The sequence below is a fragment of the Arabidopsis lyrata genome, assembly GCF_000004255.2.
Source record: "Arabidopsis lyrata subsp. lyrata unplaced genomic scaffold ARALYscaffold_1, whole genome shotgun sequence".
In the NCBI taxonomy this organism is placed as follows: domain Eukaryota; kingdom Viridiplantae; phylum Streptophyta; class Magnoliopsida; order Brassicales; family Brassicaceae; genus Arabidopsis; species Arabidopsis lyrata.
Window position 1 is genome coordinate 6,062,460 of NW_003302555.1, and position 27,911 is coordinate 6,090,370.

Here is a 27,911-nt window from a genome sequence, read left to right on the forward strand (position 1 = left end):
ATGCCTTTGTTTAATCCTTATTTTCTGGGATATTTTCAGTTATATTTGCCTTGATCCAATATTATTTTTAGTGAGATAATTATCCAATAGCACCTTTAAAACTTGAGGTAACTATTTTTGTTTTTACTAACCATACATGAACTTGAAGTAATTACAATTGTCCCCATGGGATCAGAAGCTAATTAATGGCGGGACTCTCTGTTCCCCCAAAATAATCTGAAGAAGACAGAACTATTTAACTATAACTGCAAAGCGAATACGATTCTCTGTTTATATAAAAAAAGGATGAAATAATTTTATTTTGGACTCCTGATCTGTGAAAGAATGAAACAGTTAATACGCAAATTGATATAAAATCCAAAATGTTATCTCTAAGAATATGGTCCGTGATCAATGATACAGATCTAATTTCACCCACATATATATGCAAATTGCAAAAAGCAATAAATAAATCTTGACCCATATGTTACAAATCTACCAGATCATTATGTACAGAGAGCACTGTGAGTCTTGATCACACATTTCACCAGAAAAGTAAAACAATACAACACCATAAATGTTTCTTCTCCAACCGATTTCAAGAAAGACAATAATAATTACTCAAAGAAGCTTTAAATGTTAAATCTCTTTCGCCGGAGAAAGAAGATTCTGAGCTGAAAATAATGAAGCAAGAAAGATTCAAGAAGAACCTAAACGCCGTCGTATTTTCATTCTTCTTCTTCTTCCTCTGTTCCACGTCGGATTTGCTCCTTCCACGTTCACCGTTAGCTATTCTCACCGGCGGGAGGTGGGATCTTCTGCAGCCGAGTGTAGGTATATCCGCAATGCACATGCAGCTTCTACACAACAACAAAGTCGTCATCTTTGACCGTACGGATTATGGCCCTTCGAATCTTTCTCTCCCTTCTCAAACCTGCCAAAACGGCACCGTTTTCGACTGCTCTGCTCATTCAATACTATACGACGTCGCTTCAAACACCTATCGTCCACTTACACTACGATACGACACGTGGTGCTCCTCCGGTTCTTTAAACGCTTCCGGTTCTCTGATCCAAACCGGCGGTTATGGCGCCGGCGAAAGAACTGTACGGATATTCACACCTTGCGATGAAGGAGTTGGAAGCGTTTCGTGTGATTGGGTTGAGAACAGAGCGTATCTCTCCTCTCGCCGGTGGTATTCCACCAATCAGATTCTTCCCGATGGTCGAATTATCATCGTCGGCGGAAGAAGAGCTTTCACCTACGAGTTTTACCCCAAGAATCCGGGAGAATCCGTTTTCAATCTCAGATTCTTGGCGGAGACGAGAGATCCGAATGAAGAAAACAATCTTTATCCGTTTCTTCATCTTCTCCCCGACGGAAACCTCTTCATCTTCGCTAATCGGAGATCGATTTTGTTCGATTTCGTCAATCATCGAATCATCAAGGAGTTTCCGGTGATTCCCGGCGGCGATAAACGGAATTACCCCAGTACTGGCTCCTCCGTGCTCCTCCCTATTTTTCTCACCGGCGAAAACAACCGATCGAAGATAATGGCTGAGGTTATGGTATGCGGCGGTGCTCCGCCTGGAGCGTTCTTAAAAGCGGCGAGGACGATTCCTAAAATCTTCGTCGGAGCATCTCGCACGTGTGGGAGATTGAAAGTGACCGACCCGAATCCGAAATGGGTTATGGAGCAAATGCCATCGCCACGTGTTATGTCTGATATGTTACTGTTACCAAACGGTGACGTTTTGATCATTAACGGTGCTGCTAACGGAACCGCTGGCTGGGAAGACGCAACAAACGCTGTTCTCAACCCGATTTTATACTTACCCGACGAGCCTGACCCGACCCGAAGATTCGAAATCCTCACCCCGACTCGAATCCCTAGAATGTATCATGCGGCGTCTCTCCTTCTTTCCGACGGTAGAGTCTTAGTCGGAGGAAGCAATCCTCACCGGAATTACAATTTCACGGCGAGGCCGTACCCGACGGAGCTCAGCCTCGAGGCTTATCTCCCGCGTTACCTAGATCCGCAGTACGCGCGCGTGAGGCCGACGATCATCACGGTGGAGCTCGCCGGGAATATGTTGTACGGTCAGGCTTTTGCCGTCACATTCGCGATTCCGGCGTTCGGGATGTTCGACGGAGGAGCGTCAGTGAGGCTAGTGGCGCCGTCGTTTAGCACGCACTCGACGGCGATGAACCAGAGGTTGTTGGTCTTGCGCGTGAGGCGCGTGAGTCAGTTATCTGTTTTCGCGTATAAAGCTGACGTGGATGGGCCTACTAACTCCTACGTGGCACCGCCTGGGTATTATATGATGTTCGTGGTTCACCGTGGAATTCCGAGTGTAGCTGTTTGGGTTAAGATTTAAAGCAATCCTTTGACAACTTGGACTCTGGTTTTGACTTTTTGTTATTTCATGATTTTTATTCTTTTTACATAGATTCATTCGTTTTGGATTTTTTTAAAAGAATTGTAGTAACACATTTTTTTTGGTCAATAAAAAAAGGAAAGTGTCGAAGTTTCCTTTCTTTCAATTCCTAGTCCAACTCGGATAGTGAGATTTATTACGTAAGTTTTCTTTTGTTTTTATAAATTAAATAATCATCGATGGCCTCTTCATCAAATTTGAGTATGGCATCGTTCCCTCACGATGTCGTTGAGCTTATTCTCGAGAAACTTGCCGTGAAATCTCTTCTTAGGTTCAAGTCCGTATCAAAACAATGGAAATCCACAATCGAATCCGATCCGGATACTTCCAAGAAAGACATTTGATCTATTGTCAGCATTCAAGAGATCATCGAAATATCTTTTTGATGAACGCCAATGAAGATTATTATGGTGGTCTAAACATAGAAGCTTTGAGCACGTTGCTTTTCGAATCAAAAATTTCGGTTAAGCTCCCTAGTCCTCTAGAAAAGACATTTGATGTTGTTTGCGCTAGTAGACTAGTAGTTGTGATGGTTTGATATGCTTCACAATCTTTATAAATCGGGTTGTGTAGTCAATCCCACCATGCTAACTAGATGGCATCGAAGTTTTCCTCCACCTACGTACGTATAAACAAGTCACTGTCGACAAATCCTCTAGTGGATATGTTAGTGTCTTTCCATTGCCTTTGCTTGGATTCGGGAAAGAACGGCACGTACAAGACGGTTTGCTTATATAATTCACAAGAATTAGGTCTACAAAACGCTACTACATGTGAAGTTATCGACTTTAGCACCAACGTTTGGAAGTATATTATCTCTTCTTCTCCAAAAATGACATATCTATTATTGTTCGCCTTTACTGATTTATTATTTGCTTCTACATCATACATTGTAATTCATAGATCGATTTTGTATTTCACGAAACTAATAGGCAATTGAATTTGTTGGAAGAAAATGTGCTGTTCTCAGTTGAACTTTTAAACCATTATTTCTGGCCAAGATTAATGCTTCTCCAAACTCACCTGGCACCTCTAGTTTCATTAAAGGTTAATTTTGATCTATTTCAATTAATTCTAAAGGAGAAAACTATTCGACACACAGATATATACTTTGTAAACAAAATATTACAACTCTTAGGTTAGAAGGTTTTTCGAATAAAAGAGATCATAACAGGTAAATAACATTTGTGAGTAATGTGTTTTCTGACAGATTCAAACTTGAGGTATAATCTTCAGAGATCTGAGTATATTTTAAATCAATCATACATAATCCACATCTCGTTAAAATGACACAAAGTTTAATTGACATTTAATCTCTTAAACTCTACAAAGTCAAATCCTCATGACCAAATATATACGCTTGATCAGAGGGTCTGCACATAGCATTTGCAGATCTCAGTACTAATTCGGGCTTGATCGATCAGTCTTTATTAAAGCAATATATATAGGGTTGTTTTGCAGAGATAATGTGATCTAAAAGCTTAGAGTAGGAACAAGAGGGGACCTTATTTTCAGCAACATTAATGGAGTTTTCCTTCACAAAACATAATAAATATGGCTCAGAATATCATATTTCCTAATTTACTGACACAAATAAATGTAACAGTGACGACTCTCCATCCTACACATTAGTCCTTCTTTTTATCTAGACGATTTAGAATTTAAGTGATTAAATACAAGATTGTATTTGTATCGAACATAAAACTTTTCCTTCCATTTTCGAAAGTTGAATTTGCGTTATCAAACTTAATTTTAGTTGAAACAGAAAAACAAAAGATTTGTGTAACATAGTTCTGAAACAAAGATCGAGTAAAATTAATCAAGTTAAAAAAAAAATCATGTTATTGTCTTATTAGATAAAATCTCTAGAGGTTGTTAAGAGCATGTCAAACTGAACCGAAAGAGGTTTGATTTTGTTTTATTTCTATAGTATTTGATAATCAAATTGTTAAACCAAAACGTAAACCGAATAAAAGTCCGAATTAGCATTCTCACAAAAATCGGTAGAAAAAAAAAACGAATGAGTTTGAGATGAACGCATTAAACAATAACAGTATAACACATGCAACGCATGATAATTAATATTCTATACAGAAACCAAAGGAAATTGAAACATGTGAAAAAAAAAAAGTGAATAAAGAACAAAACATTTAAACCACAAATCCTTTTATTTATCAAATGGCATATTACCCGAATTATAGTATACCTAAAAAGTGGAAATACGTGATAAACAAAGAGGGTTAATTAATGTGATCTCGCTTGTGACACCAACTACATATTTACTCAACCTTATACGTCACACACGAGAGGACATGACTTGCAACTTGTTAGTACACTTCACATCTCTGTTGGCAGAAATTATTATTTTATTTTCTTTCTCTAAATTTTGTTATTTTAATATTGTATGTTCAAGATTGAAATGAAGAATGTTTTGGCCTAAAGACACATCATTGTTCTAACTAGATAATACAATTTTTGAGCCAACAGCCAAGGCATGAAGTCATGTAGATGAGCTAGGGAAATACGTATATAGCTAGCTTATCTTGCATGCAGATTTTGTGAGCACAATGATCACGAACTGCGAAAAGTCTAATGATTCAAAATGATATATTACCAAAGTAGCTTTTCTTACATACCGAAAAGAAGAAGAAAAAAAAACGACTGGTCATACATTTATTACAAGAAGTTTAATTAATATATATAACTTCCAAATAAATAAAACACAACAAAGAGCAGAATTATATATGAAATCCATGCCTTTAATCAGATAGCGAATGAGCTTATATATATAAATAAAACCAAACCAGCTAGAAAATAAAATTAAAACCCTAATAGCTAACTTAACGATATAACTACATAATTATCAAAGATCATATAGAAATAACGTTATATCATGGGACGATCTTAGTCATGTCGTTATTACCGGACAGATCAACATTGTTCAGATTGTCGATCTTTTCGTTGTCGTTGTCTTCGAGGTTAATGTTGTTCTTCTTGGAGAAATGGATCTTGTTGTTGTGCATCCAAACCTTAAGGACTCTTCTCTTCACTCCAATCTCTTCGCAAAACCTTTGAACAACACAATCTTCTTGCCTTTGTATTTTCCACCCAACTTTCTCAGCAAAACTCAGCATCTTCTCCTTCTGTTCCGGCGTGAACTTTGTCCTAAACCTCTTCTTCTGGTTGAATGGCAGGTTTGGTAGCGATCTAGATGCGGTGGTTACGCCATCTTCTTCCATAAAGTCCTCGGACTCGGAGTTGTTATGCATGTACCGGTAGTTAGAGACTCCAATTGGCATGATCATTTGGTGTGGCATGGCTGATCTGATCTTGTGGTGGTTGAGCATGAGTTTTCGGTGTGGAGGTGGTTGGTGGTAAGGGGAAATGGCGGTGGCTGCGGGTTCGCCTTCCACTTCTTTTCTATGGAAGTTTCTGTGGCAATTGCAAGCTGAGCAAGTGAGAGCCTCAATGGAGCCATCTTCACCACTTGGCATAAACTCTCCACACCCATCAGTGGCATTGCCTCCCATAGCTGCTGCATGGTTCTTGAGACACTCCTTGTACTTTATCATGGGTTTCTTGATGATGGCGTTGTAACCCACATGATGAGGATCTTGATGATGATGATCATAGTTGTTTCCATGACCATTACCATGTAACGGCATTGGTGGTGGTTGAGTAGTAATGTTGTTGTTGTGAGTTGGAGGAGCAGAATTAGCAGCATGATGATCATGATGATGATGGATCATGTGACCATGACTACCACCACCAAATGTAGTGTTTAATGGGATGGGCATATCATGATCTTCTTGACTTGCAATTTCCATCTTTTTAAATTGGGTCTTCTTCAAAAACCTTTTGCTTTTTCTTTGCAAATTGTTTCTTGGTTTGGGGACAGAGGAGAGACTAGCTAAGAAGAAAACAAGACAATTGGAGAAAAATAATTAGTAACTAAGACCAAAAATGATTAAACTATTATAGGTGAATACTTTCTTGATTAAAATTTTAAGGAGTTTCCACTTTTTTAGAAACAACTCACGGAAAGCATTTTTCAAATAAGTTTACTAAAAAAAACGAAAATCAAAGTTTACAAAACCCAAAATTATAGGACAAAACGGAAGAATACAAAAAAAAAGAAAAGGTAATTAAGGGAAATAAAACTTTTCTTGCAAGCCTGCGCAAACAAAAGCTGACAAACGCACTTCAAAAGAAGTCTTCTACTTCAATTCAAGTGAGAAATTTATTATGATGACCAGTAAATAAAAAGAAAATAAATGGGTCATGAAAACAACTGTTCTTTGATTATCAATCTTCTCTTCTCTCCAACTTTTGATGAAAAATTAAGAAAAGAAAGAGAGAGAAGTCAAGACTGGTTATGAAAGAAAATCGAATCAGGTTGTTGATGAACGAAAGGAATTATGAACACGTACCTTCACAACTAAAAGCAGCAAATTAATTACTTTGATCTTAATATGCTTCAAAAGTTCAGAACTTTGAAGAAGATATAGTCAGCCTCAACCAAATAGAAACCCTTAAGAGAGACAGAGAAGATAAGAGATATTAGGGTTTTGTAATGAAAGACTTTGAAGGAAGAGAGGAGACAAAGATTTGCATTTGTGTTTTGGATGTGAAGGCAGTGTCTTAAACTAAGAGAGTTAGAGTATTAGTAGTGAAAGCCTAAAGCCTAAAAGCAAGAGAGAGAGAGAAAAAAAAAACAACCAAACTAGATATTTTCAACATTTCACTCTCTCCTTCCCTCCCAGTGACAAATAGTAAACAACAGCATTTAATTATGTCAGTTTTGTTAGTATATTTATCTTGATTACACAAATAAATATGGTTTCTTTAAAAGTCTGTTTTAGTGGTAAATGACTATATCATAAGAAATTTAACCTAACTATAATTAAAATGCCGCCCAAAAAAATAAGAAGATCAGAGAAGAGGAGGTCATGGGTGATTGCTTTGCTTGCACTATCAGACATCAAAATTTACACAATTTTTAGAGAGAGAGAATTGTGTCAGGGAGTGGTGGGGGAGTGTAAGCAGTGAAACAAAGCATAAAAGTCATAATAAATAAAATAACTTAACCTCCATAAGTAAACGAAGCTAAAAAAAAAAAGAGAAAAATGTCGTTAAAATCCCCAACTTATTCAAAACGTTGATTTAAATTCTCAACTCATGACGAAACGAAATAAATATCAAATTTATGTTGACTTTCTAAATAAATATTAAACTTATGTTGACTTTCCAAATAAACACCAAACTTTCATTGACTTTCCAAAAAAATATCAAACTTCCGTTGACCTGACCACATTAGGTACGACGTTAAGTGGATTAATAAATCTTCAACTCATGACAAAACGAAATAAATATCAAACTTATGTTGACTTTCCAAATAAATATCAAACTTATGTTGACTTTCCAAATAAATATCAAACTTCCGTTGACCTTGCCATATTAGGTACGATGTTAAGTGGGTTAATAGATCTAGTTAACGGATATAATTTTCTGTTAACATATATCTACTATACATTTTTGCAACACTTTTTGGGGTTCCTAATCGGGTCAAATTTTGTTTAATTTTGACCCGGAAATCTTCAATCGGATCTTTCTTTATTTTTGATAAAACTAAAAAACGAAAATTAATCAATAAAATCTAAAAAATATATATTTTCTCAACTAATTACTATACTTAAACTCTTTATTTATGGCATATTCTCTACAATTTTTATAGATATAGAAATCAAATATGATTATTTAATGCTAATATAACAAATTTGAACTAATTTCCTAAAACCTCTCTACCTAATTAAAACATAAATATATGATTCTCATTTCACTTTTATATGATCTTATATTTATATTATTTTGAACTATTATAAAATATATATACTTAATAAAAAAATTCGATTTTTTTTCTGCATATGCTATGATTCAAATTTTTTAAAACGGACATATATTACTCAATCAATGAAGAAAAAAGTATGTGTACAATCTATATTAACATTTTTGAAAAACAAATTTGCGCGTTTAATCAGGTCGTATTTTTTTTTTTACTCTGACCCGGAATTGAGTCATTCAGATATTTTATTAATTTCTACAATTATCTAAAACTGGACAATATACCACGGTGAAATCTTAAAATTAACAAATCGAAATACAATTATGGGAGACTCACAAAAATGCCCCTTTTTTAATACCCCTTTTCAAAAATGCCCCCTTTGGTTGTCTATTTTTAAAAATACCCTTTTTTTATGTACAAAATGACTAAATTACCCTTCTTTTAATAAAAGATATCACAAATATATAAGGAAATATAACAAAATTAGGTCCACAAAATACAAAATATTTTTTGGCGGGAAAAGTGATCCCGCAATTTTTCCCGCCAAAACACTTGTAAAAACTTGTAAAACCTTTAAAATACCTTGTAAAATTTTCCCGTAAAACTTTTTCCCGCCAAAAAATTTTCCCGCCAAAAAATTTTTTTTGGGAGAAAAGTGATTCCGCAATTTTTTTGGCGTTAAATTTTTGGCGGGAAAATTTTTCCCGCCAAAAAATTACAAGGTATTTTAAAGGTTTTTTACAAGGTATTTATAAGGTTTTACAATGTATTTTAAAAGGTTTTACAACGTATTTACAAGGTATTTATAAGATATTATAAGATTTTACAAGCTATTTTATAAGGTTTTTACAAGTTATAAGGTTTTACAAGTTTTTTATAAGGTTTTACAAGTTATAAATACCTTATAAAACCTTATAAGTACCTTGTAAAACCTTTTAAAATACATTGTAAAACCTTACAAAACACTTGTAAATACTCTGTAAAACCTTTAAAATACCTTGTAAATTTTTCCCGCCAAAAATTTTCCCGTCAAAAAAAAAAATTGCCGAATCACTTTTCCCGCAAAAAAAAATTTTTGGCGGGAAAATTTTTTGGCGGGAAAAATTTTTACGGGAAAATTTTACAAAGTTTTTTAAAGGTTTTTACAAGTGTTTTGGCGGGAAAATTGCGGGATCACTTTTCCCGCCAAAAAATATTTTGTATTTTGTGGACCTAATTTTGTTTCAAATAAGGGTAAAATGGTCATTAAAAACTAAAAGAGGGCAAACTTAAAAATGGACTCTCAAAGGAGGCATTTTTGAAAAGGGATATTGAAAAAGGGGCATTTTTAACAATTTCTCTACAATTATTTAGTATTTTAATATACATTTTTAAAATATTTTTACGGGTTGGTCTAAAAACACACACTAATTTGAAAATATATATATATATATATATATATATATATATATTATAGAAACTATTTGAAAGCAAACTTTTAAATTGACTCGAATTATATGTCTTTTAAATAAAAGTGTTATTAAAAGAAATAACAAAATGATGTTTAATTTTACGGGACATGATTATATGGTGGGACGGGTCGGATTTGGATTGATATTAATACGGGATAATATATCACGGGTGAAATCCTGGGATTAACAAATCAAAATACAATTTTTTTTTTTTGTGTCAAACATCAAAATACAATTATACAATTTTAAACACTAAACAAAACAAATACAACTTAAAATTTTCATTTTTAGTTACAACGCATGTGACTCGCAATGTACAACAAAAAATATTATATACAACAAATTCATCGGTTTATAAAAAAACAAAAAAAATTAAATAATTAACCCGCGGTGTACCGCGGGTAACAATCTAGTATTAATTGATAACGACATTGTTTCATATAACAACAAAACGACGTCGTTTTGTCGTAACGATTGAATTAAATCTCTAAAGTCAATCTTAGATTCCCAAATCGAGCAAAATCCCCAACCTTAAATAGAGTATGATTTGAAACTCGGGATTTTATTGAACAGTTACGGCAAAACAACGTCGTTTTATGTTTAGAATGAATACTTGTTAGTGTTTTGATCAACAAACGAACTCTATTTTAACAGAGTATAGAACAAAACCAAAATAAAAAATAGAGTACAAAGAAACTTCATCTTTATTGATAAGATAAAATGTATTACACACAATGATGTTATTGAGTTTGACTCGATCTACTTATACAATACGAAACAACGTGTACGTACATGTGTTAATCAAAAAGACACAATTTTACGAACAGACACAACTATACGTACGTACATTCGTGACTCTTACGTAAATAACTAACTTATATGAATACGACTTTAGGTTATATGACTTAGATGAGATTTGATTATAGTTCAACAATACTGTCATTTTTAATTAGCGGGTCTGTTAACAGTAAATTAATCCTGTTAACATTGTCTGTTAACTCACTTAATTAACGTCATGCCTAATATGGCCAAGTCAATGAAAGTTTGGTGTTTATTTGGAAAGTCAACATAAGTTTAATATTTATTTGGAAAGTCAACATAAGTTTGATATTTATTTCGTTTCGTCGTAAGTTGAGGATTTAAATCAACGTTTTGAATAAATTGGGGATTTTAATGACATTTTTCTCAAAAAAAAATATTTGTTCTGTATTTTTTTTTTCCCTAGAAATATTTGTTCTGTATTTTGGCAAAGTAATATATATAAAATTTACTTTTGTTCACAAATATATAGATAATTCATACATCGTCTATAACCTGTAAGACTCATGTCATGCATGTGAATTATATTATTAACCAGAAGTTATGGTCCTACAACATTTCGTGTATTTGTCATAAATTTTGTTCTGTATTATATAAAGCCGGAATTAATACTCAATATATTTATTTAATAAATGAAATTCTAACATTATCTTTTTAGTTTATGATAAATGTTTTTTCTTGCATGGATTTCACTTTTCTTATATACATTTTAACTAGAAATTATTTTCTCATATCAGTCATAAAGTAAAAATATTGGATGGTATATATAATACAGTTGTTAATTTTTCTTAAAAATATATAAATAACTCTAAACATACGACGTAAGATCCATCACAAGTCATTCGAGGCCAAGATGAACTATATATATATATATCCTAATTTGTAAAAACGTTTCTGTAATCTCTTATACACTCTGGAGTTTTCAATCATTTATCCAACCACTAGACCAACTAGGCAGCTAAAATTTCACCATACACAAAGTTGCAGTAGTCATATAAAAAAGCAGTGTATTTACAACTGTAATTATAATTATGTACCCTCATAATGTTGGTATTGCATGGAAATTAGGAAGCATGGGCAAAAGGATCGAAAGTTAAGCGTTCATTTGACTAAAAATAGGAAGTAGTGGTAAAATGGAGAATATTGCTTATCATTTCAGACTTACTGCTCTTAGCAGTAGTAATCATGTCATAAGTCATAACCATTACAATTTGAAATTACATTCGTTTAATGAACCATTTTTTTTTTTTTTTTGTTAATTTAACAATGGCGTGGATCACTTTGTTCTTTACTTATCCCCATGGTCTTTATCCTTTACTTCACCAGATCACATATTTGAGATACTTTATCTTTTAATTTGTGTCTTGTTTCTGTTTTGTTGCGTCTTCTTCTGGTAAATTCTTGAAATCCCCATTTTCCATCCATCATATTTTTAATAATGATTTCTAATGTTTAAATAAATCATGGATGACTAATGTTTAAACTCTATATTTTTCATAGTGGATTTTGAGAATCACTCGGTCCGGCATATATATTGGCTGAGGCGTTGAGCTCAAAACTTTGGATACATACCAGAATTATACTGTATTTTTAAATGTATTTAGTCTATTATTATGTTTTTATTCAAGTGACAAAATAAAAAGGGTCCACAAGAATAAATGACGTTAGGTCGATGGTCCAAAATTGTTCACAATTTTCAAGATGTTCGTATTTACTCGTTCTCCTTTTATATTATGACACTTTAATTCGTGTATATATCTAAGTTCTATTTTTTAGGGTTGCGTATATCTCTAAGTTCTATATTTATCGCCTGATTATTTATTTATTTCCTATATATCAAAATAAAACGAGATTCTAAAGTGTATATAAAAAACGATTCTTAATGTATTTTTATGGCCAAAGATCTATTCCTTTAAAAGACGGATGAAATTTTGTATTTAAATACTTAAAAGATCAATAATATATATTAATTATGTACTCGTACATGATGAAACTTCTTTAAATTAGCTAGCTATATTCCATATAAGTATATTATAGTTATATTTCAAAACCTGTCGCTTTAGTTAAAAGAAAGTTATTGTATAAGCTAATCATAATACCTATTTTCAAGTGACAAGCGTGCAAAGGCAGACGATTTATTTCTTCTTTTAGATGGAACCATCAATTTTTGGTCAACCAAAGCTTGTATCCTTCAAAAAATAAAATCTTCTTTTAAGATGCCAACTCTCTTTTAACAATCTTTTATCACGGAAATTCAAATACAATTAAGATTTCAATCATTTTACGTTAGCTAAATCAAATATAAAGATTCAAGTCACATCCGCAACTAATGATGAATTAATATTAGAGTTAATTGGTTAGGATAAATATGATAACAACATCATTTGATATTGTATTATTAGATTGAAAAGGTATTGATTATATCTCATAATATATGATTGTTAGATTTTATAATCTCATGCATCAGTTATTATAATTCATGAGTATATGAGTTATCATATATGATATACATGCTACGGTAATACGGTTTGGAAGATGATAATTTGAATAATTTTATTTTGACAAATGAATCAATACTAAACCTTATACGCGTTGATCATAGTTCATCAAAATGATTCTGCGAATAAAAACGTATTTTTGTAAGTTCCATCATTATATATACCGCAACAAGCATTTAATTTGTAAGCAACAACAAAAAATGAATCTTAAATTTCACATTTTAGTCATTCTCTCCCATTCTTATGCATGTGTGCTGTCCTTGCTTTTCTCACACACCATTTCGATTAATCTCAAAGTTTGGGAAAATTGTTCTGATGCATTTTGTTATGTATAATTTCATTTAATTATTATAACAATTTAAATAAAAATATTATAACAATTTAAAAATAAAAGGATATAATATGCACTTTAGACGTTATGCATTTGCATTTGCATACACTGCATGAATATATATAGACTAGATATATATAACAGGTTCTTGAATTATAAAAAAAAAAATTGATTTGCGATGGATTATTATTTTTGCAATCTTCATTGAATATGCGACATATTACATATATAATTTATGATTCGTGATAGAATTCTTGATTTACAATTTTATATTTCCAGGCCTTGAAGCCTATATATATAAAAATAGGATTCTCATTTATTTTCCTATATATAAGATCCATACATTTTTTATTATTATATGGTATTATATAGAGAAATACTAGTATAAATCTCTTGTAATATAAAAACAACGAGTAAAAAAATCGACACAATGAGCCTATAAGACAAACTAGGAGGAAAAAGAGATAAATTCAGCCGTTGGGAACATTCTCACTCTTTATTTTTCTTTTATTAATTCATTTTGGCAGAGATTCAAAAGCCCCACAAACACCTCAATCCAATAAAAGTAAAAACATGATTAATTAAGTTTTATTTGATATATCTAGGGATTTCCAACATCTAATCATGTGGTCTATATATATTATATTCGGAAAGCTACACAAACTTTGAAACCTATACTGCATCATTTTTATAGCTTAACCCAAGATTCTTCGTTATGTATTATATGCATGTCCATCGCCTTCCATGATTTTATCTTGATAAGTTGAAAAGATAATTAGCAAAAAAAAAAAAAAAGTTGAAAAAGATATATAAATTGGAATTATTTTAAAGTAACCTTGCTTTGAATCTTAACATTCCCTCCTTTTTCCTTGTAATTTTAACTAAAGTTAGATTATTCTGATTTTTATCATTATTCTCTTGCATTTCGAAATACTACTAGTCTAGTCCTAATTTTTTTTTGGGTGTTGTTTATATATAGTCATGTGACATAAGAACATATAAATAAATCACGTATTTGATCTGACATTTTATTTAAATAAATAATCAACTTAATTATAATGGATATCAAAAAATTCAAAAGCTAAAGTAAATTACGTAGGAGTACAAAGAAATATATATAAAGGATATATTACGCTAGGCGCTAAGCGGGCGATGACTCAACGCCTAGCGCATAGAACATTTAATCGGGGCTAGGCGATTTTAGAGGATTTAAACGTTTACATCATAAAATATTATAAATATAATATTATACATAAAAATCATATAAAACTATCTAGTAGAAAAATAAATCTTAAATCGAAACAAAAATTAGACAAAATTTGTTATTTAATCATATCAAAACAATATATATAGAACTAAAATTTATATTTTAAATTTATGTAGTAGAAAATTGAAAAAATACATTGAAACTAAACTTATGCGATTTTAGGTGGTTGAAACGGTTGTCTAGGCATCACCCGAGCGCCTAACGCCTAAATGGAGCCTAAACGACTGCCTAAACGACTGCCTAAACTGCTTTTTAGAACACTGATATAAACTAATAAACATGACCTATCTACAACATTAAGTTAATAATTGTGTATGATATATATTATTTGACATATTTTTTGTTTGTGTGTGTGCAGTCGTGTATGAGTGTATATTCATATGTATTGTCAGCTATATGTATCAAATTATCAATACATACATACAAATTCATAAGCGCACACATTTAATTATGTATACTAGAAACGGTGCAACAGACGAACTGGGGACCAATCCATGGACCAGCTCATAGCCCATTTGCTTTGAATAATCTAAATTCAGCAATGAATAAAAGTTGGAAAATGGTTCATGATGTATATAGTGGAGGAATATTGGTTATCTAAAACAGAAAGAATTTTCTTTATGGATCTTCTTTATTCTTAATCCTAATTTACCCACCAAACCAAATAACAGCAATTCAAATCGAATTTACGAAGAATCTTCATCTTTTTATTGACAAAACTTTAGTTTGAAAAAGCATTATCTTTAAAAGGAACATAAATGGCATATTCTAAGATCTATGTAATGAATATATATGCCATTGTTTTGATTACGATGGATATATGTAGGATGATTTAGTGGTAATTCCGCCATTGACCGGTTGAGATCATCATAGAATTATACTCCCTCCGTTTTAAACTATAAAGCATTTTGGAGAAACTTTTTTGTTTCAAAATATAAGTCGTTTTCAAGTTTTTATGCAAATTATATATTACTTTAATATTTTATGATTATTTTTGTTATGTAGTATCTTTTATAATTGGTTGAACTTTTAAAAAGTAGATCTTCTTAATCGGCGTGCTTTTAGCTAAAACGCTTTATATTTTGAAACGGAGAGAGTATTTCTTGTAAGAACTTTCTTTCGGTATTGTGGAATTTCATGTAAGCACTATTTTGATTTGAGTATTTATTTCTCTAATTTTCACTTAAATGCGTAGTTAGTGCTCTTACAAACTAAGCTGAAAGTCTAACATTCCCGATATGATATATATAATCCATACCACCCAACTACAATAAATTTAAAATGATACTAGATACTAAAAGAGTAATAAATATTAAAAACCTTTTTGTCTAGTGGTTGGTGTTTGCTAAAAAAAAAAAAAGTCTTAGTGGTTGGTAAAAGTTAAAAAAAAAACATTTATATCAGAAAACCTGGATTTGAATTTTAAATTATGACGGATTAATAGATTCAAATATATGCAAAATTTTGGTATACAGTTGGAGTCGTCTGTCAAAATTAACTACAGATGCATTCTGGAACATAGAATTAAGATTCATATTTAATCATGGATACTGTTGTGAGGATAAAACATTGTTTGTTTATGACAAATTAAATTGTTTGTAACAGTTAGACTATACTATTAGTTGAGGAAAAAAATAAAAAAATAAAAAAAAGACTATACTATTAGCTATACTACAAAGTCTACTTGATATAATATTAAGATACAGATTTTTTTTTTCCTTCTAAATTCATTGATATCATATCAACATTACAAAGTCAGTATAAAAAACTTTCGAAAAGCAAATTATTACATAAGCATATTTATGCACCATACAGTAAAAAAGATACACAATACAAAAGAAATTTGATGATGCTTTTCTCAGATAAGCTTTACTCGCTAACGGATTATTAGATCCATTATTTTTCTTCTTTATATTCGATCTCGCTCTGATGCAAACTGTGTGCGTAGATACCTTTGGTTGGCTTGATCTCCAAATTGCACACTGTATGGTGAAACCTATTGCTTCCATCGTAAGTTCTGAAACTATGACTATCGTATACCAATATTTCCGAAGATACAGATTTACTTATTTTTTAACATCAAAAGGCACAACACGGAATCAGTACAAAACTATTTGAGAATTCACATAAAAAGGAAAAACATTCAGAGAATTTTTCTGGTTATGAGTTTACTTTAAGAAAATAATTTTTCCCAACAATCCAAAAACTTTCCCACAAAGCAAATGCACGAGTTCTGGTTATTTTAACACTATTATGGGTTTTACGTGCAATCAGTTTACTGACATCTGATTTTTCCTCATTCATCTATTTTATTAATATATCTTTGATTCACTTTTTCTATTTGTAAAATAATAATATTCGGAAGGTACAGTTTTATGGCAGATGAAATGGACGTAGCGTGTAAGAAAATACAAACCCGTACCTTAATAATTTAGTAAACAAAAGGATAAAGTTAAAATTTTATAATAATTGAATAAATAATTATATAGGAGTATTATTTTCTGACTATACACTGCAACTAGATTTGAACCCGCGGTACACCGCGGGGCTATAATTTTTTTTTTTAAAAATCTAAATATAATTAGTTTTGTTTATTAATAGAGAGTATAATATAATATTTCGACTATTTTATAAATGTACCATTCATATATCTATATTAATAGTTTTGAGTATATTAATTGTGTTTTAGGTTTAAATGGTATATCTATATATATACACTTAAACGACATTTGGCTTTCTTTTTCTTCTTGCCTCAGTTTAGGAGAAAGATTTTTCTTGCGGTATACCGCGGAGCTATTATTTTTAAAAAAATATTTTTTTCTTTAAACTTCTAAATTTAGATTTTACCCCGCGGTACACCGCTGGTCGATTTTTTTATAACTAAAAAATTATTTTGCAAAATTTTAAGTTGTATTTGTTTTGTTAATATTGTTTATTTTCTTTAGTGTTTCTGATTTTATAATTAAATTTTGATTTTTAATTCTAGGATTTCATCTATAGTATATTGTTTAATATTAATATTGATCTAAACCCGTTGCACCATATAACCCCGTCCCGTAAAATTAAACATCATTTGTTATTTTTTTTTGAATAATATTTTTATCTACTACGGGTCGCAAGTTCATGGGATAAGCCTGTAGAGAGTTGCGGGTTTGTGGGTCGACTCGCCAAAAGAGAAGCTATCTTTTGAAGCCCTTTGTTTTGTTTAGAGGTTTTAAGAAAATATCTCTAAGAAATAATTTTCATTATATGAAAAAAAAAGTAGAAGAAATTGTAGTATCAACATTCCCGATTTTTACATCACTCGTTACAATTAATTTTTTTTTTTGCAGATAAAAATCAGAAGTTAACTAAGTCGAGATTTTTAAAAAGATTGTGTAAAGATTTTTGGTAAATTGTTGAAAACATATTTGATTTCAAAATCTTTACTTAAATAGATAAGGAAAGATTTTGTAGAGACTTTTGCTAAATATATGAGAAATGAATTTCAATTAAAAATCTTTACTTAAATAAAATAAATCTAAAGAATTAATGCTAATGGCATGTCATTGTAAATACTTCTCAACTTCATGATTTATTTGCTAATTGTGATCCAAAAATGTATATATAGATGGCATATTCATCACTCACCTTACTTAGGAATTTGTTTTTTTTTTCCAACATAACAAATAATTTGGCAAATTCATACAAAATAGAGTCTCAAATTCAGTACACAGCCCATTCAAATTCGACTCGGAAAAAGATAACAATGCTAAATATAATGGGCCAATATTTTATCTTCAGACCCATTTTGAAAACCACACTAGAAAGTTATATAATAAACCTGAAATACGATCTCTTAAACGACGCAGTTTAGCTAAGTAGCAAGTATCAACTTAGAAAGACATAATCAAATAGGACGAATATGCAATCTTAACTTGTGGGATACAAAGAGAACCTTTGCGCCAACAAGCTTTACAATTCAAACAGAGAAATCAAATTCTTTGTATTCGATTTAAACATGATTATTAAGACAATCCCATGAAAAGCTAGTAACCAAGAAGAAGCCTTGAGTTCAGCCTTGTGCCACTGTTTCAAGCATCTGCAATCATACAACAAATTTTTTTTCTTGTAAGAGATCTGCTACAAACTACACTTTAGAACAGAGACAAAGGTGATGAATCGGAACCGACTAGTCTTAAGGCAACAAGTTGCCTATGCCCTTACATGTTTAGTTACATTGAATAGTTTTGATTCTCTACTCAACCTTAGCTCCAATGGGTTGTTTTAAACTTTCATTCAGCTTTGCTAATATAACCGGAAAAAGGCGCATGTAGTAGCCACATTCTCCATTATCTATACACTACATACCAGAGTTACAAAATCATTTGAATAGAGGATTGAACTCGGGGTAAGAAGTATGTAATTTGATCAAAGACCATTGGTTCCTTCAGGCATTTTAAAAGATAAAACCAACTGAAATCAAATGATGCAAAGAAGTTTATGTATAACCTGACTAAAACCAACATATTCTGAGATATATCTCCTGAAAGATACGACCTTGCGCAACATTCACTATCATTCTCCATCTATCCTTCTATTCCAAGTGTTCTTTTCATCTCCACTTTACTTGTACAAGAACTAACTACGAAAATATTATGATCAGGATTCACGGCAAGTTTAATAACTTAAGCTGGTGCTAACTATGCCAAATCTTAGAGATAACAAATGAAAATAAACTCAGGATCACTTTGCAAAATCAACATTTCGCAACATTCTCAGATTCAAGCGAGTGTAGCAAAAACAAAAGAAATCAATTTTGTTTTAGGCTACTCTTCAATACACTAAGTAACCGCAAAGATCAATTTAACATAGACTAGAAACTACATCTCTGCGTTCCAATCAAACGAAGAAAATTTCAAAATTAGCACACAAAATGAATCAATCATCAAAGATTTACCTCATCCAAGAACATCGATGATCTTCAGTGAGACGGAGCAGTCTGTTCCTGGTGGTGGTGAGATGATTTCGAAGGAGCCAAAGCTTTGTTGTAGATCTGCTCACCGACGAGGTAAACGCAGAAGGCGGCGACTCCGATGCCAAGTCCGGGAAGAGCGTGTCTCATTTGATTCGAAAGCATTGGATGCTTCCTCCATTCATCTCTTCGCCGGAAAAATTCGCCGGTAGTTCCCAAAGGCTTCGCCATTTTCTCCGGTGTTCGATTAATCTCCTGCGACCGTACGTTCGTTTCTCTTCACTTTCTCAAATGACAAATGATGGGCTCCTTTGATGTATATGGGCTTTAACTTTATTTTTTGGTCGTCATATGGGCTTTAACAAGTTATCATTTGGGCTTCTCTTGAACAAAAAAAATCGGAAAATAATAATGTGATTTAATATCAAAAAATGTGACTTTGAAGTGACTATATATTATTATTAGAGGTTGAAACTGAGATTCTCATTCTCTCTTCCTCTTATCACTTCCGTTTTTCACAGCCAAAATGAAATCTGATTTAGATCCAAGATCCATGAAAGAATCAACATTTTAGGATTAGAGTTTCAAGGAGATTATGATCTACAATTGGTTAAGTCCAAATTGTGTGTTTGGACTATTGAGAATGAACCAATGAATATTGAATGTTCAGGATTGTGAAATGAAATAATGAATGGCTCTGGCATGTTTGTTTATATGAATTTTACCAAGAAAGGTTGTTCCTTTATGTTTTTTTGCAGATTTTGGCTCATTTCACTGCATCATGGTGTATTCCTTGGGTGTTTATGAACTCGTTCTTCGCAGAGCTTGAGTTTAGCTATAACTCTATAAGGATGCTCTTTTTCTCGTGGTTGATGTTAATGAAGTTAAGGTAAAACTACTTATGTGTCTCTCTACTTTATGTGTCTTTGTTCATGACTCCTTGTTAAAGAGAAGTGTTTTGCCATCAAGAATAAAAAAATTGAACAGTTGCTAAGATGATTAATGGTTTTTCTCTGTTTTTACTGTGTTAGATTTGTCAGGAAGTGGCGCGTCAACTAGAGGTAAAGGCGATGCCAACTTTCTTGTTCTTGAAAGATGGTAATGCATGCGATGGACAAAATCGTGGGCGCAAACCCTGATGAGATCAAGCGTTGTTAATATTGCTTAAGAGAGATATATAGATAAGAGAAGAATACTAAATAAAGTTTGTGTGAAGTGTAATTAGTTTTTGACTTTGGTATATGGTTTGTGTGAGTGTAAGTGTAAATTTTTACAAAAACGAGTTCTGCTGTACTTTCAGACAGAATCTGCAGACACTAAAAATCTCAGGCGTGACATTTTGGTATACGATTTAGTCTATGAAAATAATTAATATTTTTAAATAAAACCATATTAATTTTACTCTTACTTTTTAAAAATTAGTTTAAGTGTTGAATTTGAAAAACGTCGAATTTTTTTTATATAGCTAAAACTATTTGATTTTACAAAATATTTTTGTTTTAAAAAATAACTAGGTGTTAAATTTTAAATACGTTGAAAACAAACCAGACTTAGCATCCCGTCCTTTGGTCCGTAAGTCTTGTGGTGTCATAAGTTCAACATTGACGTATTTTAAATTTAACATTTGGCTTAGTTTTAAGGTTTTTCATAAATATGTTTTAAGTGCATTGTTTTGATTTTTAACTAAAAGTGTTTGATTTTACAAAATGTTTTTTTCGTTAAAATAACTAAGTGTTAAGTTTTAAATACGTTGAAGATAAATCGGACTTAGCATCCCGTCTTTTGGTCTGTAAGTCTTGTGGTTCCTTTAATATATGTTTCACTTATATTTTTCTTATGGTTCCTTTAATATCAAAATAATGTCAGAAATTAGTGATTAAGTTTTATAATTATAATATCGGAAATTAGTAATGAAGTTTTATAATATTGCATATCATATAAGAAATCTATCATTTTAGAGTTGTTATTGTTTATTTCTTTTTTTTTTTTTTTAATTTGATAAAGCATTGTTTATTTCTTGTTAAACTGAAGACAAGTGCAAATGATAAATCATAGTAAAACTATGTTACAAAAAAAAATCATAGTAAAACATCTTCTGATCAATTTCCAGCTTATGTATCTGGTTTATGGGAAGATTGAATAGTAATGATCTTATCAGAAAAACTGTTATCACTTATCAGGCATAAACATGGTGTTCCTGTCGTTAGCGGCTTGGCTTGGTGGATGACCATGACCTGGAGGAGGATCTTTTGCAGGAGAAGATGGAACTGTTGGGCTTGGTCTTGGTGGATGACCATGACCTGGAGGAGGACCTTTTGAAGGAGAAGATGGAACTGTTGGGATTTTACCGGTTTTGTCAGTGAACGGTCTGGCAATTGTTTGGACGGTTATTAAAAGAAGAAGAAACAGAGCAATCTTCATTGTTTTCGCAGAGGACTTCATGATTTTTCCTTCTTGTTTGTGTCTTAAATTGAGATGATGAGCTTAGGACTTGTATAGTATATATGGATTTGTAATTTGTTTGTAGCCACTACCACTAGCCAGTGTTTGTTTTGCTTTGGTGAGTTCATATGAGTATAAATAGGTGGAGAACTGGAGATTAATTACAAATAGTCAAATACACAGTAATTACTAATTAGGCAATTACTTCCTTTTATTCAATTTGTTATTTTTAATAATATCAACAATGTTATTACCTAAATATTTTATTTTGGTCAAACCTAAATATTGTTTCTGTGATGTTTTTCCTTACAAAATATTAAATTAAGTTGACCAAAAAATAAATAATTTAAACAATACTAACTTTTTTTTTTGATAAAACAAACAAATACATTACTACTATTCTACTGACTTGATCGAAACGAGTAGGAAAAATTCGCTTTATAAATGTTCTCATAATCATAAAGTATTATATTATGTATCGAGTAAGATAGCTTTTCGATATTTCTGCTTCTCCTCATATATGTGTAGGCACTATCCGTAATCATAAATAAATTTTTGTAATAATCTTATAAGATAATTTTCATAATTGTTTCGAAACAAATGCTCCAATACATCCACCAAAAACAATAAAACAGTAACTTTTCTATCAAATTGAGTACTCTAAAAAAAAATTAAATATCTTATCATTTACTTATTTTGCTATCAAATTCAATTTTAGCATATAATTACTTTTAACTTTCCTATATTTTTCATTAAACAGTAAATAATATCACACAGTGACTTTTCTTACTTCCTTGGCCTAGCACATCCACTGAACAAGGAGAAACGTCTCTCTCGACTTCTTCGTGATCGCACAGAAGTCCCTTTGATCTATAATCAAGTAATCAAAAACATCAAATAGATAAATAAATTGGTTTTTTGTTTCATTGCAACATTAAAGAACATTTTGTGAATTTAAAACTCACTTTGGTTCTTCTTGGAGACTTTTGTGTGTTCCAACAGAAAAGCAGACTGCAAACTCCTCTCCCTGATTCTGATTCATATCCTCTGCACAAACCAAACAAGACAATTGTTATGAAAATCTTATTTGCTTTTTTTCTTTACTTTTACTGAATCAAGATTACTTACAGATTGTCTTTGTTGTTTGTGAAGTTGCTATTGTGTAGTAAGCTCGGAGAAACAGGACAATGCTCCATTCTTTTACCAGTCTGATTCTCCTTAAACTCACCCATTTCACAAATCTTCAAAACTTTAACTCCATTGGTGTCTTCTTGAGGTAGAATTTGATTCCTTTCGGGTTTTAACCGGCCTTGTGAACCAGGGATCTTCTGTAACCACTCAGTTTCTAATCTCTGTTCTTGGATGATTGCTTCAATTCTTTTCATTGGAATCTCATTCCCACTTTCATTATCTGAACTAGTTGTCACTGCTGTTTGTCTGGTCTGTTTGGAGTTGAGTAACTCAGTTTCAGACAAGAGGATTATCCTGACCTCTACGTTTCGCCGTAGTACCATTTCAATCGAGTTTGTGATACTGCTTACAAACCTTTCAGCTCTAGCTTTGATCTCTCTTTCTCCAAATGCAATATAAGCAACTAAGATACCTGCAAATAGGAGTCTATTAGTATGCAATTTCTTGGTTTTTCCTTCATTTTATTTAGAGAAGTTTTAGGCTTACCTTCAACTTCACTGATAGATAAAAGCTTCCCATGAGCATATAGAAGCTGCTTCAACGTCTTCGAATGACATCTGTCCACACACTTTATCCAGATATCATTTAGTTTCTCTGAATTTCTGCACGTAAGGGTCATGGAGCTTGTCGTTGTATCGTCATGCGAGGCAATGGAAGTCTCACTCTCTAAGACTTCCCTAGATGAGGAGGACAATTTCACTTCATGAACGAGGTTTCCACTTTTTCTCATGGATGTTGGGGATGCTGAATTACTACATTGAAGACCTGATCTCTGTTTGTAAGCAATAACTTCTCTTGAAATGCTTTCGTCAGTTGCTCTAGAGCTTTGCCTTCTACTGCTACCAGTATGTGTGGTTCCAGGAGAAGGCACTGAACCAAGCTGCAGCAAGGTAGCTATGAACCATGTTGAACGATCAGTAGAAACTCTAAGCTGTTTCTCAGCTTCAGAAAGAAGTTTCAGAGCATGCTTTAGTCTCTCCAAATCAGCTTCAGTCACTACAAAAAAAAAAAAACGGAACAAGATTGGCCAAATACAAAGCGGTCAAGAGAAACTAGCAGAGCCTAAGGCATCAATAAGCCAAATTTTGTCGACAACCATTCTAGTGCGAGAAAAACTATATGATCATTTTGCATCTCGCTGTGGATTTCAATACTTCGCAGTTTCATTCAAAATAATCAGAACTAATGACTTTAAAGATTCAAATACTCACAGTTCCTTCTATCAAGAAAGGCTTCGCTGTATTTTTCGTCCAAAGCCTTGTATGCTCCAGCAATTATATCCATGATAAGACTGGCTAGTTGAGACATCATGAGTACTGGATCAGCTCCTAAATCCAGTAACTCTCTAGCTTTCTTAACAGTCTCTGCCGTGTCAGAAGACAACGCTAATTCCAAGAGTTCAAGCAATTTATCATCTGAAACAACACCCACCTGCACAAACACCAGCAGTCACATTTACATTACTCATTGGTCTGATTTTACCGAATGCAAAAGAAAGGAAACATAGAACAAACACTAAAACTTACAAGCTCATTTACAAGATCAACGGTGATTCGTTTTCCCATCAAACTCAACTGCTCCAACATAGTTTCAGCATCTCGAAGTGAGCCATCAGCATTCAAAGCAATCAGGTCCAAAGCCTGTGATTCCACATCCAGATTTTCATCTAAAGCAATTTTCCTTAGTCTCACAACAATGTCACCATCTCTGACTTTGTTGAAGAGGTACTTCTGGCACCTTGACTGAATGGTCCGAGGAACATTGTCAAGATCAGTAGTTATACATATGAAGACAACTTTCTGCAGAGGGTTCTCAAGAAACTTGAGTAAAGATAGCCATGTCATAGATGGTAATAAATGACACTCATCTATCACAAAAACCTTGTATCTTGGAGAACTCTGTGGAGCTAATGTCAACAGTTTTTTCAAAAGATACCTAACTTTCTCAGCTCCATTCTTCTTACCAGCATCAAGTTCCAACAAATCCCTACTTTTCCCTAGCATGTAATCACTGCATTCTTTACAATACCCACAAGGTTTCATTTCTTCAGTCACCACATCACAATTCAAGGCAGCCGAAAGAATTCTCGCGGTAGATGTCTTCCCAGTTCCTCTAGGACCTTGGAAAAGATAAACATGAGCAATCCTACCCTTTTTCACAGCGCTCATTAGCGACTGAACAACTATACTCTGCCCAATCAGTTCATCAAAGAACATTGGCTTGTACTTTTGGCTCAAGCTTTGAATACTTTCCGGTGTACTTCCTTCTTCTTCCTCTTCTTCTCCTTCCCCATCCTGACTCTTACAACAAGTAGACCATCTCCTCCCATCTAATCTACTTTGAGCTTCTAAATCAAGCTCTCCGAAATCAGTAGAAAGATCATCATCACTACACCCAATTCCTATAGATGACCCTCCTCTACTATCACCACCATATTTGAGCAAAGGTAAAACACCCTTTACACTTCTTAAAGCAAGCTTCTGTTTATTATATCTCCCATTGGAATGCCTATGTCTACGATACGCCGATTGACTCCCGCATAAAATGCTACTCCCTTTCCTTCTAAGAGTATCCGAAAACGAAGGTGAGCAACAACTCCTACACCCACCTCTATGCTTCAGATTCCTCTTGGTCCAATAAAAAGGAATCCCACAACCTTGTCTCCCTTTAAAATCCAAGTTATCATCATCCAGCTCATCATCACCGTCCTCCCACGACCCGACGGTACTAGGATTACGGATACCATACATATTGTATGAGCTAGTTGACAATGCAGGTGTACTGTTACAAGTAAGGGAAGAATCCTCTCTCTTACTAGTAGCTCTCAAGAACTTAGACGAAGAGCGTGACCAGTTCTTGTGCTTTAGTTTCGAAAGCAAAGGAGATGAAACTTTAGTGGGATTCTCCGAGTTGCTAAAATCCTCTGTTTCATCAGATACCTCAGCCGATGCAGCGTGAAGATGATGACTTGGAAATTTCCTGGCTTTCGCAGAGCTTCGAAAAATTGCTTCTTTAGGTTGATGATGATATGGAGATATCAAATCCAATTCCTTACTCTTCTTCTTGCTAAAACCATTCTTTCTAAACTTTGAAAAACCAGGCGACACAAGATTCGTGTCTCTGCAACTAAAAATCATCGAAGCAGATCGAGTTTCCCCAAGACACGAATCTCCTCCACCGTTCCTCGCATCACTGACATCATCATCATCATTGAGACCAGCTTGGATCGAAGACGTTCCGTCTTCACCATCACTCTTCTCGCTCGAAGTTTTCTGAGTCTTCCAATTGTACAAAAACACCTTCTTCTCCTTCTCCTTCCCAAATCCTCGACTACTTGGAAACTGAGAATCCAACTGATTGTTACAGAGAATCTCGACGTTCTTGCTCGTCACCGGCGGCTCAGCGACGGATCTCGACGAGGTAAGAGGAGATTTCCACGAGGAAGTGGTTCCGGGATCGCGTAAACCCTTAGCAGCAACTTTCCTGATTTGAGTAAGCTCCTTCTTCAGATGCAATTTGCTCGGATCCGATATCCTTACACCCGACATTTTTTTTTCCTTCAGACAAGAAAGAATCACACTCTTCGACTTCCTCCTCTTTCCTTGTCCTCTCAAGTATTCAGACACAACATTTTCGATCGAAATCCCCAAAAACGACGATGAAATTGAAGGAAACTAATCTTCTTCTCCGACTAATAAAGTACAGTCACACCGGAAATTGCGCAGGTGTTACCAAATATTTGAAAGAAGACGAAGAAAGAGAACAGTGGCTATGAGAGCGAACGCGAGGATGAGAGTGAGAGAGATGAAGAAAGAGATTGGTGAGAAATTCAAAAAATTCACGGTGATTGCTCTCTTTGTTTTTTATTTAAAAAAAAAAGACACAAAAAGAAATGTGAAAAAGTGAAAAATGGGTCGGAAGGAGCGGTGACGCTCGGGATTCTCCTTATTCTGGTCTCTCTCTCTCTCTCTCTCAGATCTAAAACCAATCCTCACTCTTCTCACGCCTCTTCACTGTCTTTTCTCTTTTTTTTTTTTTTTTAAATTTAAATACGAATTTTAACACAAAAAAAAACAATTTATAACAGAGATAAAAAGTACAATAGAAACCAACTTTAGAATATAGATAACGAAAAATCTGAAATCTAAAATATTTTAAATACTTATCTCAAAAATAAGTAATTTTTTTTTCAAGATCGGCGAGAAGTACCTAAAGGTTAAAGCCAATAATATTAGTTGTTTAAAGAAAAAACGACCAATTTTGTTGTTCTTGCAACGTGGCCGTCACTGATCAACAAAATATTGTCTAAATTATGTGAGATTATACTAGTAGTATGTTACAGGTTCTGACATTTACATGTCTATTAATATGAGACCAATGATTAAAATAAAAATAATGTATGTTGTGATTGAACGAAACATGTATCATTTCAGCTTGGTCGTAAAACCACATGTCTATTTTACAAAATTTAGTTGCATTCATAACGAAATATAGATATTTAATCTTTTCTCTGACAAATGTCTTCACTCTGCCGTCACCAGGGTTCGATTCCTGGCCACTGCGTATTCACATTGGCGCTCCGCAGGCCTCCAGGAGCCAACACGTGGAGAGCCGTTTGGCCGCCCACGTGGCTAGTCTGTGCGAACCGATAGCTAACACATGGAACCCTGCTCTGTCGGCTCGCCGCCGATAGCTAACA

At 33.1% G+C, this 27,911-nt stretch overlaps 5 protein-coding genes across 7 annotated transcripts; 1 reads left to right on the forward strand and 4 right to left on the reverse strand.

Moving 5' to 3' along the window:
• Positions 1-62: 62 nt before the first annotated feature.
• Positions 63-2,415, forward strand: LOC9328868 (aldehyde oxidase GLOX). The gene has a single exon (XM_002890008.2). The coding sequence runs from the start codon at positions 663-665 to the stop codon at positions 2,355-2,357; it is 1,695 nt and encodes a 564-aa protein (XP_002890054.1). The 5' UTR covers positions 63-662; the 3' UTR covers positions 2,358-2,415.
• Positions 2,416-5,059: 2,644 nt separating this feature from the next.
• LOC9326118 (zinc-finger homeodomain protein 4) lies at positions 5,060-7,468 on the reverse strand. 2 transcript variants are annotated; one of them, XM_021015005.1, is made up of 2 exons: positions 6,848-7,468; positions 5,060-6,327 (listed from the first exon to the last, which is right to left on the reverse strand). In XM_021015005.1, the coding sequence occupies exon 2, from the start codon at positions 6,242-6,244 to the stop codon at positions 5,309-5,311; it is 936 nt and encodes a 311-aa protein (XP_020870664.1). In that variant the 5' UTR covers positions 6,245-6,327; positions 6,848-7,468; the 3' UTR covers positions 5,060-5,308. The 2 variants fall into 2 exon arrangements, with proteins under 2 accessions (XP_020870664.1, XP_002892806.1); XM_002892760.2 differs by having other exon boundaries at positions 5,069-6,323.
• A 10,967-nt stretch (positions 7,469-18,435) lies between these two features.
• Positions 18,436-19,876, reverse strand: LOC9328869 (NADH dehydrogenase [ubiquinone] 1 beta subcomplex subunit 3-B). Of its 2 annotated transcripts, XR_002329716.1 has the most exons (3): positions 19,565-19,876; positions 18,832-18,967; positions 18,436-18,706 (listed from the first exon to the last, which is right to left on the reverse strand). XR_002329716.1 is itself a non-coding variant. In XM_021014842.1 (2 exons), the coding sequence occupies exon 1, from the start codon at positions 19,808-19,810 to the stop codon at positions 19,589-19,591; it is 222 nt and encodes a 73-aa protein (XP_020870501.1). In that variant the 5' UTR covers positions 19,811-19,874; the 3' UTR covers positions 18,436-18,706; positions 19,565-19,588. The 2 variants fall into 2 exon arrangements, 1 of the variants encoding a protein (XP_020870501.1); XM_021014842.1 differs by lacking the exon at positions 18,832-18,967 and having other exon boundaries at positions 19,565-19,874.
• A 1,830-nt stretch (positions 19,877-21,706) lies between these two features.
• On the reverse strand, positions 21,707-22,162 carry LOC9328870 (circumsporozoite protein). Its single transcript, XM_002892762.2, has one exon. The coding sequence runs from the start codon at positions 22,019-22,021 to the stop codon at positions 21,749-21,751; it is 273 nt and encodes a 90-aa protein (XP_002892808.1). The 5' UTR covers positions 22,022-22,162; the 3' UTR covers positions 21,707-21,748.
• A 409-nt stretch (positions 22,163-22,571) lies between these two features.
• Positions 22,572-27,020, reverse strand: LOC9328871 (protein STICHEL-like 1). The gene is made up of 6 exons (XM_002892763.2): positions 24,739-27,020; positions 24,424-24,643; positions 23,699-24,208; positions 23,150-23,624; positions 22,987-23,068; positions 22,572-22,891 (listed from the first exon to the last, which is right to left on the reverse strand). Exons 1-6 carry the CDS (start codon positions 26,758-26,760, stop codon positions 22,808-22,810), a joined length of 3,393 nt encoding a protein of 1,130 aa, XP_002892809.1. The 5' UTR covers positions 26,761-27,020; the 3' UTR covers positions 22,572-22,807.
• Between the last annotated feature and the right edge of the window lie 891 nt (positions 27,021-27,911).